The 18,328-nt window shown below is 45.7% G+C and overlaps 1 protein-coding gene and 1 pseudogene across 2 annotated transcripts; both read right to left on the minus strand.

The window, feature by feature from the left end:
* Positions 1-7,578: 7,578 nt before the first annotated feature.
* On the minus strand, positions 7,579-9,204 carry LOC127339488 (uncharacterized; annotated as a pseudogene).
* A 224-nt stretch (positions 9,205-9,428) lies between these two features.
* On the minus strand, positions 9,429-17,451 carry LOC127327518 (probable ubiquitin-conjugating enzyme E2 24). 2 transcript variants are annotated; one of them, XM_051354299.1, is made up of 10 exons: positions 16,944-17,451; positions 14,128-14,754; positions 12,670-14,045; positions 12,408-12,533; positions 12,186-12,323; positions 11,844-12,047; positions 11,683-11,746; positions 10,718-10,857; positions 10,323-10,634; positions 9,429-10,025 (listed from the first exon to the last, which is right to left on the minus strand). In XM_051354299.1, exons 3-10 carry the CDS (start codon positions 14,032-14,034, stop codon positions 9,798-9,800), a joined length of 2,577 nt encoding a protein of 858 aa, XP_051210259.1. In that variant the 5' UTR covers positions 14,035-14,045; positions 14,128-14,754; positions 16,944-17,451; the 3' UTR covers positions 9,429-9,797. The 2 variants fall into 2 exon arrangements, with proteins under 2 accessions (XP_051210259.1, XP_051210258.1); XM_051354298.1 differs by lacking the exons at positions 14,128-14,754; positions 16,944-17,451 and having other exon boundaries at positions 12,670-14,067.
* Between the last annotated feature and the right edge of the window lie 877 nt (positions 17,452-18,328).

An 18,328-nucleotide genomic window follows, 5' to 3' on the forward strand; every position in this document is an offset into this window, starting at 1 on the left:
AGAAGTCTAGACGTGCAATCGTGGACGCGTGTCGCGTTGCAGAAGTCCAAGACGTGCAGACGTGCACCTGTGCACGCGTAGGACGCGGGTCGCATTAACCACCCCTCGCCTTTATAGACGCCTCCTCGCACTCTCTCTGTCACTCTCACTCGCTCACGCATCGCCAACTCTCTCACGTCCCATCATCTTCTCCAAAGCAAAAAACCCTCTCCCTCTTCCTCTTCCTCCGCCGGAGAGATAGACAAGGAGAATGACAATCCCATCGTCGAGGTAGGCTCGAAGCGCGACGCCTCCATCTTCGGCGCCGTCCCCTCTACGGACGTCGCCGCCGCCGCTGTCGCCGGTGCATCGGAGGCTGCTGCCGCCGGTGGCAGTCAGATCCCGGCAGGATGGGACCCCTACGACCCCGTGCCATACGTCCCGCCCCCGAACCCCTACGACACCTCCCTGGAGGACCCATGGAACGAGGTAACTACGGTTTGCTTCCTTTTTTGTTCCCCATTCCTTTTTGAACCCTATTTTTGCTGGTGTAGATGGATCTGTAGATGGATGAGTATTGGGCTAATATTTGCGCCGATTTTATTCCATTTTGTTTTGATCACTTCTTGATTTCGTTTAAGATTTGGGGTTCGGCTGTTCGGTTAATTTATGCAAGTAATATTGGATCTCAATCAGTTAATTTATGCAAGTAATCATGGGATCTCAATCAGTTATTTTATGCACTAATCAAAAGATATCAACCGTTTAATTTTGCAAATAATCTCGAATGTGTTCAAGTTCAGATCTAGTTCAGATCTAGAATCTGTTTCTTTGCCTATGATGAATGGTCGGGCACAAATTTTTACAGGGAGGGTTCAACGAACCATTGCTGTGTACAAATCTGTTGTGCATGAGCTTTAGTTCGCTTACACCTTCCCTGTAGATATATAATCATGTCCACTCTAACTGAGGCTGACTCTGTTTTTCTTAACTTTGTTATCATGTACGTTAGTCATCGTTGCAACTCATTCACTAGTTTCTGTTTGATATGGATCAGATGTCTGGCAGCGACGTCGGCAGCGACGAGGAGGAGGAGGACGTCAAGACTCGCCAGGTGCTGCGGAGGCTGCAGGTCGGCCAGTACATCTCCTACTTCGCCAAGGAGGTCTACAGGTGCCCCTTCTGCACCAGGAGACTCGGCGCCACGGACTTCAACTGCCTCGTCACGCATGCTGAGAACATCAGCACCACCTTCCCCAAGGTCGGCACGACGGTGAACGTCCACTCCTTCCGCGCCAAGCACAGGGCGCTCGGCATGCACCTCTGCAGCTTGCAGCGGGTGGAGATCTCCGCCGGGCGCATGCCTCCGCTCAAGCCCAAGGCTCCCAAGGGGAGCAAGAGCAACAAGTGGAGGCAGAGCCAGATGGGGTAGGCGGAGTCCTGGACGTGTGCTGCTGCTGCCTCCTAGTTAGTTGTTGGGATCCCTTTGTTGTTAGCTAGGGATCCCTTGTTGTTATGTTAGTATGATGGTGCTGTGAAGAACCTGTTACTATGTTGGCTGCTGTGTATGCAGCTTATTATCTATCCATATTATCTAGGGATTATCTATCCCTAGTCTACTATATTTTGTTGGCCGTACTTAGTTTTCTTGATTTACTTTGACTGTGAATTTATCGTACATTATCCTGGAGATTTGCTTCTAGATTTAACTACATACATATGGACCAGAGGGAGTACTAGATTTGCTGCCATATTGGGCAAACAACGAGGGCCAAAAGGCACAAATAATTGAAGAAAGTCAGAAATGCAAGCTTCTCTAGATTTTATACTAATTTGGTGAAAAGGACAGAGAGAAAGAGGGGAAAAAGGTGCACTTAATAATGCCAATTTGGGGCCGAGAGAGACAGAACCCAGCTCCTGCTCACGTGCAACCAAACGCTTCTCGTCCTGTCCCACGCGGTCCCTTTCTACCAGCCCCACGCGACGCGGGCCCACACGACGCGGCCCCACACGACGCGGCCCCACACGTGACAGAACGGTCAACTAAACGGGAATCCTGCCGTCTGAGCTGCTTCTGCGGGTTTCAAACAAGGGCTTGGGGAAAACTGAGGAAAAACTAAGGAGCTGGGGAAAACTGAGTACAACTAAAGACCTGAGGGCACGAAAATAGAAAGCCCTTTATCTTATGGGAGAGACACCACTAGTGAACTGTGGACCCCGGTCCATTCTTTTACATCGAATACAATCTACTGCAATACTTGTTCTACTGTTTTCTGCAAACATCATCATCCACACTATACATCTAATCCTTTGTTACAGCAAGCCGGTGAGATTGACAACCTCACTGTCACGTTGGGGCAAAGTAATTTGGTTGTGTTGTGCAGGTTCCACATTGGCACCGGAATCCCTGGTGTTGCGCCGCACTACACTCCGCCGCCATCAACCTTCAACGTGCTTCTTGGCTCCTACTGGTTCGATAAACATTGGTTTCTTACTGAGGGAAAACTTGCCGCTGTACGCATCACACCTTCCTCTTGGGGTTCCCAACGGACGCGTGCTATACGCGTATCACACATCTCTCTTTATTTTCCAATCTTCCTCTCACACGACATATCTTCTTTTATACGTTGATGATATTTTCCAATCTTTCTCTGATTCTTTTCTTAAACATATCATCACTCTTCTTAACAAAGAATTTTCTATGACTGATTTAGGATCACTTCATCATTTTCTTGGTGTCACTGCCACTAGAACATCTTCTACTTTTTTTCTTTCTCAGCGACAATATATTATTGATCTCTTAAACTGAGTTGGCATGATTGACTATCAACCATGTCGTACACCGGCTGATGTTGGCACTAAACTCTCGGCTGACGGTGATCCTGTTCCAAATCCAACCTTATATCGTAGCCTTACTGGTGCTTTACAATATGCTAATCTCACTCGACCCGACATCTCTTATTCTGTTCAGCAAGCATGTCTCTATATGCATGATCCTCGTTTACCTCATCTTTCTCATGTCAAAAAGATTCTTCGCTACTTAAAAGGAACTCTTGATCATGGCCTATTACTTAACTCATCTTCCCCAACAAGTTTGATAGTTTATCCTGATGCAGACTGGGCAGGATGTCCAGACACTCGATGATCCACATCCGGCTTTTGTGTTTATTTGGGTGATAATCTTGTTTCTTGGTCATCGAAAAGGCAAGTTATGGTATCTCGATCTTCGGCTGAAGCGGAATACAGGGCGGTTGCGCATGCTATTGCTGAAGCAGTTTGGATTCGCCAACTACTTGTGAAACTCCAGCGCCCCGTCGAGCACGTCACTATTGTCTACTGCGACAACATTTCAGCCGTCTATATGGCCTCTAATCCTGTGCAGCATCGCCGTACCAAGCACATCGAGATCGACATTCACTTTGTTCGGGAAAAGGTTGCTCTTGGAGAAGTTCGTGTTCTGCATGTTCCAACAAGTGCACAATTTGCAGATATTTTTACCAAAGGACTCCATCCTACGTCCTTCGTCGACATACGCTCCAGTCTCAACATTGTGGCGCCCGATATTGGGGTGGGGGGGTGTTAGAGTATATTACGTTTAGTTATATTAGGTAGCTTATGATTGTAACCTAGATCTATCTCTACTAGGCTTCTTGCCCTCCAAGTTTTTTTTTTGAGGTAAGAACACATATATTAATAAACAAAAGGCCGCCTCATTAAAAACCTTCCAGTCCCCTTCGGTGCCCTGGTAAGGAAAAGAGTGGGAAAGAAACCTGTTGTTTTCGAGATTACAAAGTGTTCAAACAAACCTACTATCCAAGGCGAACCTCACGCTCATCCCTAATCAACTCCAACACACTTGTAGGAGTTGAGTCACGTAACAAACCACTAGTACCAGACTTCCCTAACTGTGCAAGGCCATGTGCCACAGCATTGCTCGCCCTATCTACCTTCACAACTTTAATATCTTGGTAGATCTTCAGAAGTTCACGTGCTTCATCATAGGAGGTCCAGTTCAAGGAACAGTTCTGATCATGGCCTGACATTCCATGTACCACGCGGAGACAATCCGTCTCCAGACTTGCTGGCCACTGACGTAAATCAATGAGATGCCTTAGGCCTTCTAAGCACGCAAGAGTTTCTGCTTCTTCTGCACTTGTGCATATAGGGACAAATTTCCATTCCGTGAGAATCACCTGGCCCTTCCAATCACGAATGACTACTCCTAAGCCGGCCCTCTTGGAAGATGAATCCCATCCAGCATCGACATTAGCCTTAAGACAACCTTCTGGAGGAGCTACCCACTTGGAGGAAGGTTTTGAGCTTGCAGACCCAGAGCTTCCTCTAACCTGAATATTTTGCTTACCATGAAATGTCGGAGGTTGGGCCGATGCAGCGATGAAGGAGTCGTAATAATTTGCAATATAATGAGCTGAGGCCGTGATTGATGCTTTACCGTCGCCATGCACCACATTGTTACGATGATGCCAGACCCACCATAGTAAGAAGATCATCCTATCTCTATCCGCCCTTGATAAATTTCCAAGAAGGTTCAGAAACCACTCATGACCAGAAAACCTTAAATTTTCTTCTGCCGGTAGCGTCCACACTTTTCTAGTCTCGTCTCGCAGGGCTCGGGCCAGAGTACAACGTAATAGAGCATGATGAGAGCTCTCGTCCTCTTGGCCACAAATACTGCAGACAGGGTCAACTGTGGGGATTCTCCGATGCAAGCCAAGACGAACGGCAAGGGAATCTGTCGCCGCCTTCCAAGCGAAAACCCACAGCTTCTGGGGAACCTTTGCTTTCCAGACAAGGTTCCAAACACCTCTGTCACCGGATGGTTCCGAGCTTGACTGACCCCTACCCAGAGTGTCAATAGTTGGCTGAAGACCCAATCTGTACGCTGAACGGACACTGAAGATGCCATTGCTCTCCGGTTGCCACGCCACAAAGTCATCGCACGATCTAGCCGGAAGCTTGATTGAAAGGATAGCCTCGGCGTCACGTGGAAAACAGCATTCTCTCACCATAGCTTCATCCCATTCTCTGGTTACTGGATTTATAAGCTCCGAGACCCAGCGTCTTCTAGTGTGACCTTTCCTCCCTTCCAACTTCAAAGCATCAGGGCGAGGCAACCAATTATCACGAAATATCCGCACTTTTGTGCCAGATCCAATCCTCCAAACAATGCCCTTTTTAAGGAGTTCAAGTCCATGTAAAACGCCTTGACAGGTCTGCGACTGGTTTTGTATGAACGCGGTGTCCAGCAGATCACCAGAAGGGTAATATCTAGCTTTCAAAAGTCTGGCGCGCAAGCTCTCAGGGTGCTGCAAAAGGTTCCAAGCCTGCCGAGCAAGTAAGGCTTGGTTGAATATCTTGAGGTCCCTAAAACCCATGCCACCCTGAGTTTTCGGCCTGCAGAGCTTGTCCCAGGACGCCCAGTGCATTCGCCTTCTGTCATGCTCGTCGCCCCACCAGAAATTGCAGATAATATGTGACAGATCCTCAATAGACCCCGCAGGAAATTTGAACACCCCCATTGCATAGGTGGAGATAGATTGCAAGACTGATTTAATAAGGACTACTTTTGCGCCAGACGACATGTACTTTTCCGACCAATCACTAGCATGTTTAGAGAACTTCTCCTTAGTGGGCTTAAACTTACCACTCTTCATTCTTCCCTCTAGAACCGGGAGTCCCAGATATTTCTCCTCGAAACATGTAGTGTCATATTTCAGAATTTGCTTGAGTTGAGCTTGCGTCTCCAAGGAGCACTGATCACCATATAATACAGAGCACTTCCCTAGGCTCACAAGTTGTCCAGTACTCTGTTCATACTTATCCAGGATTGATTTTACCACAACAGCCTGATCAACCGACGCTTCAAAGAAGAGCAAGCTATCATCCGCAAATAGCAAATGAGAAATCCCTGGCGCCCTTCTACATATGTGCAGCTCACGCAGGGACTTAACTTCGATCACCCTTCTGATGAGGCAAGACAAACCATCAGCAACGAATAGAAAAAGATAAGGCGATAATGGATCACCTTGGCGAATACCACGGGATGGAGTGAAAGGATCCAACATGTTTCCGTTAAAGCGAATCGTGTAGCGAACGGTGGTCACACACGCCATAACCCACCGTATCCATCTTCGCTAAAACCCTTTCAAGAAATCTCCAATCCACACGGTCATAAGCTTTGGCCATATCCAGTTTATACGCACAGAACTTCCTACGAGCAGCTGAGCCGGTCTGTATAGAGTGAATACATTCAAAAGCCATCAGAGCATTATCAGTAATGAGGCGTCCAGGAACAAAGGCACTTTGCATAGGAGATATGAGATCCTGAAGCAAAGGGCGCATGCGGTTTACCAAACACTTGGAGACCACCTTGAAGATGACATTGCATAAACTTATAGGCCGGAAATCCTTCAGTTCTTGGGGTTCATTCTTCTTCGGGATTAATACCCCCAATTCCGCTGCAAGAATCTGGCGGGAAAGCCATCGGGTCCTGGGGCTTTGAGAGGCCCAATTTGAAATAAGGCGTCACTAATCTCTTTCTCTGAGAAAGGAGCGCATAAATCCTTGTTCATCTCCTCATCAACACTTTGATGAATCAGGTCCGTTATTCTACTGGGATTAACATGCTCGTCTCTGGTGTATAAACTCTGGAAGAAATCCTTTGCCATATCCTCCATTTCAATTTTATCCGAAGTCCAGGTGCCATCTTGTCGTTTCAGCTTGCATATGCCATTCTTTTTCCTTCTCCAAGATGCACGACGATGAAAATACTTTGTGTTTCTATCACCTTCCCGCAGCCATGCTATGCGAGAGCGTTGCATCCCCATGATTTCCTCTCTATAAAGGAGTTCATCCATTTCTTTCAACAAAACAGATTTCCTAGCCAGGGTAGCGTCATCCGTCAAGTGATTAAGGCTGTCCAGTTGCTCACGTTTCTTCTCCATTTCCCTTGGTACAGATTTAAAATGTTCCCTCTTCCACCCATACAAACTAGACATAACTGCCTTTAGCGAGGTATGGATATCCCCCAAGTCCTTGCATGGCACACGGCGAGACCAGGCTTCCTCAACAGCCGCCGGGAGTGAAGGTTCCCGCTCCCAAGCAATTTCATACCCCCTTATTGGAATGTCTGGTCGGTGAGGGACAGTATCAGCCGAAAGGAGGAGTGGACAGTGGTCAGAGCGAGAAGACATCAAATGGCGAAGTCTATGATTTGGAAAGATAGTCGACCAGCCCGGGGACGCCACCGCTCTGTCCAAGCGGACTTTGACATTACGGTCACCCCGTTGTTTGTTATCGAAAGTCCATGGGGTCCCAATAAACCCTAGATCATGTAGATCACAGTGCGATAGCACCTCACGGAAGTCCATCATTAGTCTCTCAGCTCTTCGAGAAAAGTGTTCCTCCTGCCACATTGCCTCGTTGAAATCCCCCATCATAAGCCAAGGAAGATCTGATTTGGGTTTAAGACTGCGAAGAGTTGTCCATATTTTATGTCGGTCACATGGCTTTGTCCAAGTTTTCTCTACTATATAAACAGCCCAAGAGGCTCAATGTAATTATCAATTACCGCGTATCAATACATTCATATTCCGCAATCTATCAGTGCCAAACCACATCAACTGCTTGTCTCTCTTATCTGGCACCGTTTTAGCTCTTCACATCGATCATGCACATGGCAATTGTATCCAAGGACTCATTCATCCAAGGACTCATTCCAATTGTCCAATGTTTACTCAAGGCACAAAAAAACTGTCCACGATCAACACAGGAGCTTGCACGGTGCTATGGTAGCATCAATGAGCTGCCACGGAGGCGAGGTGAGACGCCGGATCCATCTCGTAGCCCACGAAGTGGTTCCACCGCTCCGATTCCACGCCGTCAACGAGCTCGCTGATCTCGCGTGACTGGATGTCGAACGCGAAGGTGCCCCGACGACTGCTGCCTTCTCCAAGCGTGAACAAGACCACGCCGCTCCTCTCGTAGAACCATCGCAGGTTGATCGCTGTGTAAAGTCTTAGATGCATATCATCCTGCGGCTCCATCAATTTCTGCGGCGGCATCGAGAGGCCTTTCTCCGCCGGCATCACGGAGCCGGGCTTCCACTCGCACTCGCGGTAGAGCTCCCACTGGCCGTAGTCTCCCGCCGTCGGATCAAAGAAATAAGCATCCATGCAAAGCTTGTACGCGCGTGTTTTTGCCACGACGCAGCACAGCCTCCCGCCATGGCTCACGCCCAGCACCCGGCCTGCGCCCTCTTCCATGTACCCCAGGAGGCCGCCCCGCGGCATGCGCACCTCGATGGGCTCCGGCGTGTCGATCCGCACCGCCAGCGCGGTGAAAAGCAGCGGCCAGTAGGCCACGCCACGGAGCACGATGCCCTGGCCGAACTCTCGCACGTGCTTAATTATCCGTTATCTTGGGGCCTTGCCGACGGGCCTCCGCGCTCCAGCGGCCGGTGTCCGACGAGTAGGCGCGGAGGGCAGTGAAGCCGCGGCGGTTGTAGACGATGAGGAGGCGGAAGAAGGTGGGCGGGAGGTCGTCGTCGCCCGCGAGCAGCGCGCACGCGTAGGACCCCGGCATGTCGGTGCCAGACAGGGGCGGGAGCAGGGCCATGTCGCCCGTCATGGGGTTGCAGACGCAGAGCTCCAGGCCCGCCGCGCGGCCCGTGTGCCGGAGCTCCAGGACGAGGCGCCCGTTCCGGGCCGCGACCGCCCGAGACTGCTCAAAGAACCCTTGGTCTTGGTCGACGACGCCGCGGAACGCATCCGGCAGAGACGGCGTGCGGGAGCCGAGGAAACGAGTGCCGGAGGGGACCGGCACGAAGCAAGGTTGCACTGAGACGGCGGCGGAGCGCGTGCGCTTGCGCGTGGTGTAGGCTCCGCCCTTGTCGTGGAAGAAGCCGAGAAGGAGGTGGGGAAAAGGCGACGGCAGGGGGAGGATGCGGGAGAGCACCGTGGCCTCCTCGGCGACCACGCGGGCCCAGCGCCGGCACGTGCTCGCGCACCGCACGATGTCCGCGGCGTCCGAGCACCGCGCGAACACGGCCGAGAGCGCATCGTCGGTGAGAAGCGTGCCGTTGTCGTCGCTTGGATCATCGCCGTCGGCCACGTCTCTCCGGCGCCGCCGCCGCGAGAGCCAGCCTTTGCCGTACGGCGTAGGACGGTGAGCGTCGACACAGGCTCGACGGCGCACAGGCGGCATGGAGCGAAGAGGGGAGGGAGAAGCCGAGTGTTGGGTCGATCTGTTGTGTCGGCAGCATGGCTCCAGTTCCAGAATATATAGCCCGCGCCGCCGAGTTCGAGTCGGTCTCGTTCTGCTAGGTCGGTTTGGAGTTGGGTTCGTTCTCCGCGTCAGATCACACCGCGTTTTCCATAGCACAGTTATGCTGCTGCTACTGCTACTACTGGGCTACGGGCTTACCGCCATGACATAAAAATACAATAAATATATCAATTTAGCCATGTTTGTGTGTGTGTCATAATGTGGTACCTAGGGCAAGGCTCTGTCAAACTATACAATACAGACAGGGACACTTGCTATCTGAACACACACACAATTTACAAACTTTCACCACACTCCCAACACAGAGCACAAACCACACAACTGCCTCTCTCATCTGTGGCACCATCCCAGTTTACCAATCACACACAAATTAATGTTCCAAACTTACAAACTATGCACATGAGACATCTGTACCGGGCAGCATTTTATTGCAAAAATCTATACAGTACCGGTGTCGTGTTACGGAATGCCATCGTCATCATGGCCACAGCGAAGGCGCGCCTGCTCTGAAGCTACTGGCCGGAGGCGATCCCGGCTTCAGAGAAGGCGGCGACGAGCTTCGGCAGTAGCTTGCCGAGCATGATCTTGAACCCGGTGGAGCAGTTCTTACAGCCGTCGTCTGATACGTACGCAGTGTCACGTGCATGGCCGACTAGGTCGCCACTGAGGTACGCGTCACAGGCTTCAAGGATGTGAGGTGCACGGGAAGTGAAGTGCTCCTTGACAAAATTCTCAAAATGCTGAATGAAGAGAAAGACCCGTCAAATATTATTCGGTACATATATTGCTTCTTAAACTTGAAGGTACATCTAAACTTAGTAAAAACATGAACCTATATGTTGGTTAGGTGATTATTATACAATAAAGAAAGTTCTTGCATTTTACTTAGGATTCGAAGCACTCTAACTTGTAGACAATATTTAGTTCTATAATTTAACAAGCATCACCGAAATTCAGTTTAGCCATTATCAGTTTTTTCGCATATAGGATATTCAGAGTATTAGTCAAGTACAGAATTTACTGAGCTGGTGACTTGCCTTTGGTGGTTTGTGCAGAATGTACATCATGGACTTGCACGACAGCAAGAATGTATTCTCATTGTAAGTGATGGAGTTCTTCTCTCCATCAGCTTTCCCCACAAATTTGTCGTAGCCCGCCTCGTTGAAGTAAGGCTTCTCGTTGAGCACAAGAGCCTGAAGGGATAGCAGCAGTTGAAGAACAGTCGAGCCATCTGGATTCCACACCTCATTACCAGTTCCTGCCCATGTCTTCAGCAGGCTTAGACATACTTTGCCTGATTCGTACAAGTTTGGGTTCAGGCGGAGGCCTCCAGAGTGATAGTGAACAGACTGGGAAAAGAAAGTTACTGTTCAGCGGCTAGACGATCTCGACTGAAAGATACACAGAAGAGCCATAATAAAGAATAACTTACAGGTGGTTCATGAGGATAAGTAGGTGGAAAGAAAATATCAAAGAAAAATATATTATCATGATAAGGCGTTCCAGCTGCTCCAACAATGCAGGCCCTCAGAAGATCCATCCTTTCCTCATAAACTCTAACATGAATATCATCTGCACAGAAGAATACCATGTAAGTGTTGTACCAGAAAATACGCTTCATGTTTCCATCAGTTATTTCATAATAATAACTTTCTACTAAATCTAAATAATTCGATTTTAGCTTTACTACATAAATTTTCAAGCAAACTAATGATTTTCAAGCTAAGCTAATATTACAGGGATTTATTAAACGTACAAAAAAGGCTAACATACACTATTTTTTTCCAAAATGTTTTAGTTTATGAAGTGAATAATTTTAATTGATTTTATACTTACTAGCTTTACATAATTCTAGATGTAATGGTAATGTTAATGTTATGAACTTGTTAGTTTTATCAGCAAAGGAAGAGAAGAAATCTCACAACTTACAACGGAATTGCATGTTCTGTTCACACATTCTATTTTTAATCTTAGACAGCTTAATAACTTGGTTAACATCTCATACTCAATAATAATTGTGAAGATGCCAAATACATGATACATCTATAATAAGCTAGGTCTTTCTAACTTCAATCATCTCATAAAGATGCCTAACAATTTTTTTTTTTGAGAAAGAAACCCTGACATGCTATGCTATCCTGTGAATTGTAGAACATTTTACTTATTTCCAACAACAAAACAATCAAATAGATTGCAGCATGACAGATTCAGATTTATATTTCATACACAAAATAGAGAATGATGGTATATATAGATCATTAGTACTATGTTTTGATAGACTAAAAAACAATACCAAGTTATAATAAACAGCTGCCAAATTTTTAGATGCAATGAGTTAATGACAAGATACTGTTTCACATAGGCCTGTAATAGACTAAAAAAAATAGAAAAACTAACCTGGTAAATCATTCTGTAAGATTGTCCATTCCTGTTGTATCTTCTTCAGCCAACCTCTTTTGACCTGACGTATCAAGAAAAAATATTATAATTTACGCAAACTACAATAGCTGCTACAAATTAAAAATAAATAAATAAAGTTGTATCAGGTAAAGTATTACATTTTCGTGGCCACCTTCCTTCACAAAATGATGATCAGAACAGTCCACCACAACATCAAATCTTTTTATGTCATTTTCTGAAGGTAACTGTGGCTTCTCAATCTGTGTCGCCAAATCCATGATATGCTTTTCTTCAGGGAAATCCTCTGCAGATGAATGTAGTTCTGTTGTCTTCACAATTTGATACCGAGGATCTGCAGTAACCTGAGAGAACAATTTCATCGAGCTGTAAAAAAAGGCGTACCCAGTGCTGAAAGCTCCCACACATTGTGGGTCTGGTAAAGGGTATTTCATCTTGGATTAAAATATGAAAATAAATTATGTAGTGAGATATAAACTTACTGAGCTAGACGATGTAGAATCCTGAGCGCCAAAGAAACTAGAAACCACATTTGTCAGAAAACCAAAAGCTGTTTTGGAGAAGATGAAAGCATTGCGTAATGAAACAGTGCAGTCTTCAGCAGATTCTTCCAGAGCATTCTGGGTGAAAGCATTAAGTTGTTGCTTAAATTCAATGCATGTAACTAATAAACAGTACAAGGATAGATGCAAACAAAAACTGACCTTTGTACTCTCATAGCGATTTATTTCCTGCTCAGCATCGTCATCAACAGAAATATGCACCTCATTCACTGATTCCAGTGAATTATCTAGAAGCCTCTCTAATCCAATTATTTCAAAATGTTGCGCCTGAAATTGATATAAGGCAGAAAGATATGTTACCAATAGTCTGGACAGACCATGTATTTAGAAAAGATAGGTAAAAAATGGTCATAAAACACAACAACACAAAAAGGAGAGCAAGCCAACTAAAAAATAAGCTTACTTTGGATACCACACCACTAGCCCATTGCACTTCAATTCCTTCATCTTTATACCTGAGAACATTGCCAATGCATGATAAGAAGCCAGAGGAGGTATCCAAACTTTTCCTGCTAACTGTCATGGTTCCAATGGTGAGATCTGCTTCAGACTTGTCGATGTTCAGAGCCGACCTAATAACAACTTCACCAGTGCAAAAGGAGAAATCCGGGTGCTCTACTAGCTCATAAGCACTCACTGTCTCCTCAGTGGGGCCACTTCCATATCTGGCAATGTCATCATCCACTGGAACAATCCACTTTACATTTACAGTCCGCTCAAGTGCATCCACATTCCTCACTATCCCAATCCGCTGGCGTTCAGAAGCCTCCTCTACTGCCAGTTTCTCCAGGACAAATTGTCCTGGCCAAAAATCATGATCACCAGGGGTGCTAACAGGAGCCAAGTTCTGGGGTTCTAGCCCAAGAGATATACTTCCATTTTGCCATAGAACGTCAAATGTGCTCTTTGTCTTACCAACGACATATGTTTGAGAATACTGAGAACGGTCTTCACTTGGAAAGCAAGACTTGACCGAATCCATTGCCCCAAGACTTCCATCGTGACCAGCAGACAGCATGCACCAATCACCCAACTGCCAATTAGCATAAGGGAAGCATGAGAGCAAAGTGAGGTTCTTTGGATCCTGAAAGTTTGGAGGAGTTGATGATCGATCACCCCAAACATTTGTCACTGAGGTTATCCAGTTCACATGCACAAGCCCCACATCAACATGAGACACAACACCTTCATCTCGACTGGCCCTCCATGATCCAGACAACCATGTTCCTGACTTGGAAACAGGGGGATGGGCAATCCTCACACGTTGGCTTGGATAGTAGAAATAAGGTGCATCTTCAAAACGGATTGGAGGAATGGGCGTCAGCACCTCAGAGTCCCTTAACAGCATTTCACACTTTGCCCCATCAGTGAACGCAACGGTTACCAGGTCAAATGCCCTGATCACCCGCCCAATCCATGGTCCCATAACCACGCAGTCACCAGAGACAAAGGATCTCACTCTTGAAAGCTGTTTGCTGTTGACATCTTTTATTATATCACCAGAGTTTGTCTCCAAGTCCACAAACATTTCAACCCCAACAACGCGGCCCATCTGACCTGAGGGATCAGACACAGGGCGGACTATGTCCCCATGAAGAAAACCCCTTTCAAAAGTAAGAAAATCATCAATCTTGCTGATGCTCTCATCCAAGCTTGATAAGATGCTCTGTGCATGGTCGCTGTACGTAAATTCACATTCTTCTTGGTCCTCGCTGTCACTGGTTCCGGTGCATGACTCACTGTCTGAGTCAATAACAAACAAGTCCATGTTTACAAACCCTGCAACACCAAATATGGTCATTTTCAAATGATATGAAACAAACAATGCTATTAAGAAATATTAGATAGAATCTGCGCCCACCTTTTTGGAACAAGCTGTGTTCTGTGATAATCTGATAAAGTGAAGAACAACCTTTGAGCAGCAGGTTGACGTTCGGACCAATGTGTACAGTCAGAACACTTGAGTGCAGATGCCAAAGAAGAATTCCCTGATATCCAGTAACCGCCAAAGGAGATTTGCCCAAATGGAAACACTAATAATACTTAATGCCAAAGGAGATTTGCCTCGATAGGACTATGAACCTAAAGGTAGTGCCAAACAGATAGCAATCTATATCTAAAGCTAATGCCAAAGGAGATAGGTCCAGGGAGCAGTGGAGCAGTCGGAAGCGACAGCGTATAACGAAGGAGATCGGAAGAACTATAGGTAGTTTTGCCAAAGGAGATTTGCCGAGAACTAGATAGGTTTTGCCAAAGGAGAATTGCCCAAGTGAACCACGGAACAGTCGCTATCAGTGCCAAAGGAGATCTGCCCTAAAACAAGGAATTGCTTGTTACAGGAGATAATTCCCAGAGAGGAAATTCCAACCAAATGATTCGCTTCCTTTCAATGATCAACACTCATAAGTAGCCATCAGAGAATATACCCGCGCATTATGACCAATATTGATCATGCAACAGACAACTTTTCATCAGGGATTAACTGATCCTGCAACCATATTAGAAGAAGGTTAGGCCAACTGTTCATCATCTTAACAGAACATATTTAAGGTTCAGAAAGAAGTTATGTATTTGCATAGTTAATAAATACTCTGATAAAGGAAGATGGGACTTTATAGAAGCAATATGCCATAACTAGGACTGACTAAACATGGTTGTAAGTTAAACCAATTGATTAATTAGAAGACACGGTGAGAGATTATGCAGATCAGGATCGTTTTATTTGTTAGCAAAATTCAAGCTTATGACAGTGGAGATGCATATGACATCTAACAATATAAAGAAGATCGAGTCTGATGCTTTCGAAAGATTCATCGCATCCACCAGTGCTAATAACCATGAAAAATCTTATTCTTGTACTACCTCTGTCCATAAAAGGAAGTCGCAAGTTTGTCTAAATTTAGATGTATCTAACACTTCTTAGTGTATAGATACATCCGAATTTAGACAAATCTTCGACATCCTTTTATGGACGGAGGGAGTACTAAAGACAGCTAAGCAGGTAATTAATGATTTGTTAATAAATAAGATGTAAAAAAACTGTAAAAGGCAACAGAGATGCTGGTTGGACCCAATATGAGAAGAATCACTTTGTCGCTTTTTTACTGAAGTTACTCCAACGAATATGTAAAAGTCGCAACAGACAATTTGTGTTACAAGAATCAATCATACAATGAACAAGAATTATATTTGTGCAAAATGGTAACTCCCTCCATACCGGTTTATAAGGGTTACACGTAGTTTAAGAAAAAGTCTGACCATAAATTTGATCAACAAAATATGAATTATATGTCTTTGTGATCAGAGGGAAACAGAATAGTGCCAAATTTAATATAAGGGAAGCCTACACATAGCTTAGTGGTAAGCATTCTACTTACCACGGACAAGATTCAAATACATAATGTTAAGGTACCAAAAGTAAGAATTAATAGATCATCAGCGCTACCATTCATTCGTAAGAAACGACCAAATCCATTTATACTGAAAGACTACCCACAAAAGCTACTGATGTATGTAAGAAAGGTGGGGTTAAGCTCAAACTAGATGCAAGAAAGCAAATTGCATATGAATGATAAGGTTGAAAAACCATGACACAAAACTGTCAATTTTTTTTGGAGATCTGAGGTTATATTTTACATCGCTGTAAGTTGCATATATGAAACGGTCTAGAGCCGTTTCACCAATAAATATTAAGATAACTTCTTCAGCCAAAACATGATTAAAATGCCTCAACAGGTAGGGCCAGGCCAAATCAAAACTAATAAAAATGAAACATCTGAAAGTCCATGCTAGAGCATAGCAAGATAAATCTAGATTTGGAATATCAAAACCATGCAAAAAAAAAAATTACATGATAGGTACCAGTTGAGGAACCTAGTTTTCACTTTGATTCTTTATTTTGACACAGGAAGTTTTGGATCTATCGATAGCAAAACCAACAATGACGACAAATCACGCGTCATTCACCATCATATCTGATCGAAAACAGCTAAAAGACAGCCCATGTTTGGATAAGCCTGTCAAACAAATCAGATCAAAACAACACCTTCCGTGCTAATTCTGTTCTCCTAAAACCAGCAAAAGAAAAGGCACCAAACTAACCTAGCACCCCATACCAGCATACCCAAATATGGCCAGAATTCATGCACTCCAATAATTATCACGCCGGCAGGGGGGAAAAAAAAACTGTTTCACCAGAAACTCTGAGACACACAAATTTACTAGCTACTTGAATCCACCTTCGCCAGTGCGCCTGCCGCCGCCGTGGTCACCTGCTGCTCAACCAGACTACCAGAATTTCCTCTGTTGGCCGCCTATGGTTGTAGTCCAATCGATTAACGGTTGACCCAAGCTAAGGTTGTTTGGTTACACACAGGCAAGACAGGGACAGTGTAGCAAATCTAGTTGAGGAAGGGATGATTGTAAATTGGTCGAAATTAGACTGGAATTGGCATCTCGGGGAATATTCCTGATTCCCTCAAACCGTGTGGCGTAATCTTTGATAGTCACGTTTTAGCCAAATTTTGCCCTGCAAACGTGATACCGACAGAAGGGATTTGATACGACAAATTATTGCACATTCTCGTTAGGAACAGGCAGGTGGTGGCGGCAGAGGCAGGGGCAATGCGAAATGAGCAGAAAATAGATGAGCTGAAAATAAGACGAAAATGGCGGTACCTGTGCCAAACCCAGCACGCCGCCATCCCACGAATCCCAGAACCGATCACCGAAGAAGAGGGAGCAAGCCTCCCCTTCCCCCGCGCCTCAATCCATCCGCGAGCCCTTCGACCATGGCCGGCAAGCGCCCCTTATCCCCCCAGCGCCTCCAAGACCTCCGAGTACTCCTCCAAGAAACGATCACCGGCACCACCTCCCCTCCTCCTCGGACCGAATCGCGGGTCGCGGCAGGACGTAGTAGCAGCGGGAGGAGAGAGTGAGAGGGGGGAAGCTTCTTTGCTCGATGGTGCTCGGCCCTGCTCGTGAATGGAGGGATGGCTGGCTGGCGGTGGCCAATTTCTACGGTGCGCGAGGGCTCGCCTTTCCCGGTGGTGCCGCACCCGAATTCTTTGGATTTCTTTAATCGGGGGCCGCGCCCGCGCCTAAACTATAAAATCTAAAAATCCTAAATTTTTCTTTGCGCTAATGGGATTCCTCCCTGTCACTTTGGTTTTTCCCCGAGAATTCCAGGTTCGAGTTTTGGACTTCGCCTTTTCTCCGTGGTCGCCTTTCGCCTGTCTCGCTCGTCTCATCTCGTCTCGAGTGATGTGTGACTACACCTTCTGCTGCTGCTGCTTCTCGGAGAGAAACTAATTGTACCCGAAATCTTCTGTACACCCACGAGTTCACGAAAAAAAAGGTGACGTTTTAAACGTGTCTTGGGTCAACATTTGGAAATTTATACCACGGATGTTGTTTCCAATCAAAAAATACATAGATTTGTTTATCTTCAGAACATTGAGTTTTTCTTTTGTCGCCATAGCAATAGAAGCTAATGGTCAAAGTTGCATTTCAAGATTGTAAAAAAATTATAATTTCTAAGACTTCTTGTGAATTGTAATTGAACTAAATATTTTGAATTTTGAACTATGCAATAAATGAAATTTTTTGTGTGCATCGCTTGATGTAGAGACCAAAGTACTTCCATTTCGAAAGAAAAAAATGAAACTAAGGTTACATTTTGGTGTTGATTGCTTTTTTTCTCGCGTCAACCTGCAGATTGTCTCTTCAAAACTTTGATGTTCATACAGCTCTGACGACCTATGCTTAAATCCAATGATCTACTGGCCACGGACATGCTCATGGAGGCGCTTCGTCGGGTCTACTCTACTACTCATCTTTCGGCTCCCCGCTCGTAGGGTGCCTCCTTAAGTCTGTTGGGCCTCTATGTCTTTTTTTTTGTAGCGGATTGTTGTTTAAGTTATTGTGTGAACTAACTCTACTTGTTCTTGTTGTTTCTCATTATATAATTTTGTGCTTTATTAATTTAAGGATGGGCACTGGTTGCCTTTCATCTAAAAAAAGGTTGCATTTTGGCATACATGTGGATAATGATAATCTAGGTT

Source organism: Lolium perenne, chromosome 1 (assembly GCF_019359855.2).
Source record: "Lolium perenne isolate Kyuss_39 chromosome 1, Kyuss_2.0, whole genome shotgun sequence".
Classification (NCBI taxonomy): Eukaryota; Viridiplantae; Streptophyta; class Magnoliopsida; order Poales; family Poaceae; genus Lolium; species Lolium perenne.